Source organism: Echinops telfairi, unplaced genomic scaffold, assembly GCF_000313985.2.
Source record: "Echinops telfairi isolate 266 unplaced genomic scaffold, ASM31398v2 ScPeMD7_3;HRSCAF=10, whole genome shotgun sequence".
NCBI classification, from domain to species: domain Eukaryota; kingdom Metazoa; phylum Chordata; class Mammalia; order Afrosoricida; family Tenrecidae; genus Echinops; species Echinops telfairi.
In genome coordinates, this window is record NW_022103899.1 from 54,177,804 (window position 1) to 54,180,024 (window position 2,221).

The window sequence follows — 2,221 nt, forward strand, 5'->3', positions numbered from 1 at the left end:
AAAAGATACTAAAAAATGAAAGTGACTCACTAAACAATAATTACTTTATTAATGTGGCCTTCCACTAAACCTGGCATATCTCCGAGGTGGGTCCATAAATCACAGAGGTGAACTGCTACATGTTTCTCCCATGGAGTGGCTGCTGGGTTTGAATCCCCAGGCTTCCTCCATGAGCACAGTTGGCTATAAAAGAAAAACTGACCAGATCAGTCATTGTGTTCATCTAGTCCATGGTGTTTTTTTCTCTATTCTCTTTCCCTCTCTCTTCATTTGCAGGAAAGCCAGGTCCTGATGGTGATTTGGGGTTTAAAGGCATCAAAGGCTTCCCAGGATCTCCGGGAATGAAAGGGCCCCCAGGTTTCCTTTTTTTGTGCTTTCTCTATTTCCTTATCTTGTAGGGGACACATTTTCCCCTGTACACTTCAAGGTGTGAGCAAGTTTGCTCCATCGAAGTTGCTTCCATTCACTTAATGCCCTGGGGAAAGTTGTTGTTATGCATAAGGTTTGCAGAGGCTCCTTTCTCCAAAGTAGGAAACGAAGTCCTTTTTAGAGACCTGTTCTTAGTCTGGAAGCTCCATTGAAACCTGTCACTTTGGGTGACCATGCTGGCATTTGAAATACCAATAGCATCGCTTCCAGCATCACAGCAACACACAAGCCATCAGAGTACGACAAACTGACAGACAGTTAGGTTGCATATATATACTGAATTCAAATACCTGCCAACCTAAATATGCCAAGGGGATGATGTCAGACTGTGCAGTTTTCACTGTAGACTCAGCTCAGGACACATTAGCAGAGCCTATTGCATCAAGTCAAGTCCAAGTCGTGGCGTCCCAATGGGCACCAGACTAGAACTGCTCCACAGAGCTCCCGTGACTGTCACCTCATGGAAGCGGATTGCCACTCCATGGGTTTGACTTCCCAACCCTTAGGCTAGCAGCTGCCACAATCTCCTTGTGTCAGCCTGGGACCCAGTATAATCACAGAGCTACAGCTCTAGCGGGGAAAATAATGGCAGCATTAGCTAAATCCCATACACCTGTTTTTCCCATTAGACCACTTGGTAGGAAATAGGAAGGCGCTTCAAAAAGTTTATGTGAAAATGGATTTAGAAGATAATGAAAATTTTCTACAAAAAATGTGAAGGCCCATCAGAAGTCTTCTCTTTGCATGTCATGGCGTGTTGCTTTGGTTTGGTTTGGTTTTAGGCCCTCCGGGACTCCCAGGGCCTCCTGGACCAATGGGTGTAAGAGGTAACCAAGGACGTGATGGAATTCCTGGACCAACTGGAGAAAAGGGAGAAACAGGTACCACTTGTTCCTCATCTTTGATCCATTTGGTTTCTTGGGGATAGAATAGCTAATGGCTTTGTGCCCCTTAACTTCTCTGAAGATTCTTCTCTGGGAAAGTTGATGATGTCTAACAAGTTCTTGGGATGTGACCATTAAGACGCCCTGAGGAATTGCGAGCAGATGTGTTAGATGTAGAGGCGATAAACTGCCACCAAGGTTATTATGCCAATGTTTTCTCTTTCAGGTTTGCTGGAGCCAATTCCAGGTCCCAAAGGAAGCCCTGGTGCTCAAGGTAGGACCTTCCTCCCTGAACCCAATGAAGTGCATTCTCAAGGGCAACATCTAGTTTCACATGCATGACATGGAAGGTACACTTAGCATATTACATTCAAGAATCCCCAGCGGCAATGCATAGGCTATGCATATTCTCAGCACTCCATTCCAAATGCTTATTTGTTACCATCACAACCAAGTAAACTAATGAGAAACTGTGATCCACTCTTGGAACTGTCTCTAGGAAAGGGAGAAAACTTGCTTGCTTTCTTTGCTCTTCTTGGTGTGCTAAAATCTACATCTCCAAAATTAAAGACCAAGACCAAACTCACTGCCATTGACTCGATTCAGACTCATAGTGGCCCCTTAGGACGTGGTAGAATTGACCCTGTGGGTTTCTGAGGTTATAACTTTTCATGGAAGTAGAAAGTCTCATCTTTCGCCCAAAGAGCAGCTGGTGGTTTTGTACTACTTAAGTAACTATTATGCCACCAGGGCTCTCCTTCTAAACATATGAGGGTGGTGGAATTGTTGACTTCTCAAAGAGCAACCCGCCTGCCTGCCTTAGTTATCTGCTGTGGCTATAACGGAAATACCTCAATACAACAAACCCAAAATAACGTTCTCACAGTCTACGCTCTCATGGACTGGTA

General features: G+C 44.6%; 1 protein-coding gene across 1 annotated transcript in view; it reads left to right on the plus strand.

Moving 5' to 3' along the window:
* Positions 1 to 2,221, plus strand: part of COL4A3 (collagen type IV alpha 3 chain) — a 177,220-nt gene that overhangs the window by 149,561 nt on the left and 25,438 nt on the right. The window contains exons 33-35 of the mRNA XM_045294265.1: positions 277 to 357; positions 1,212 to 1,310; positions 1,540 to 1,587. Of these exons, the coding sequence (XP_045150200.1) occupies positions 277 to 357; positions 1,212 to 1,310; positions 1,540 to 1,587 (228 nt within the window). The remainder of the gene's footprint in view (positions 1 to 276; positions 358 to 1,211; positions 1,311 to 1,539; positions 1,588 to 2,221) is intronic.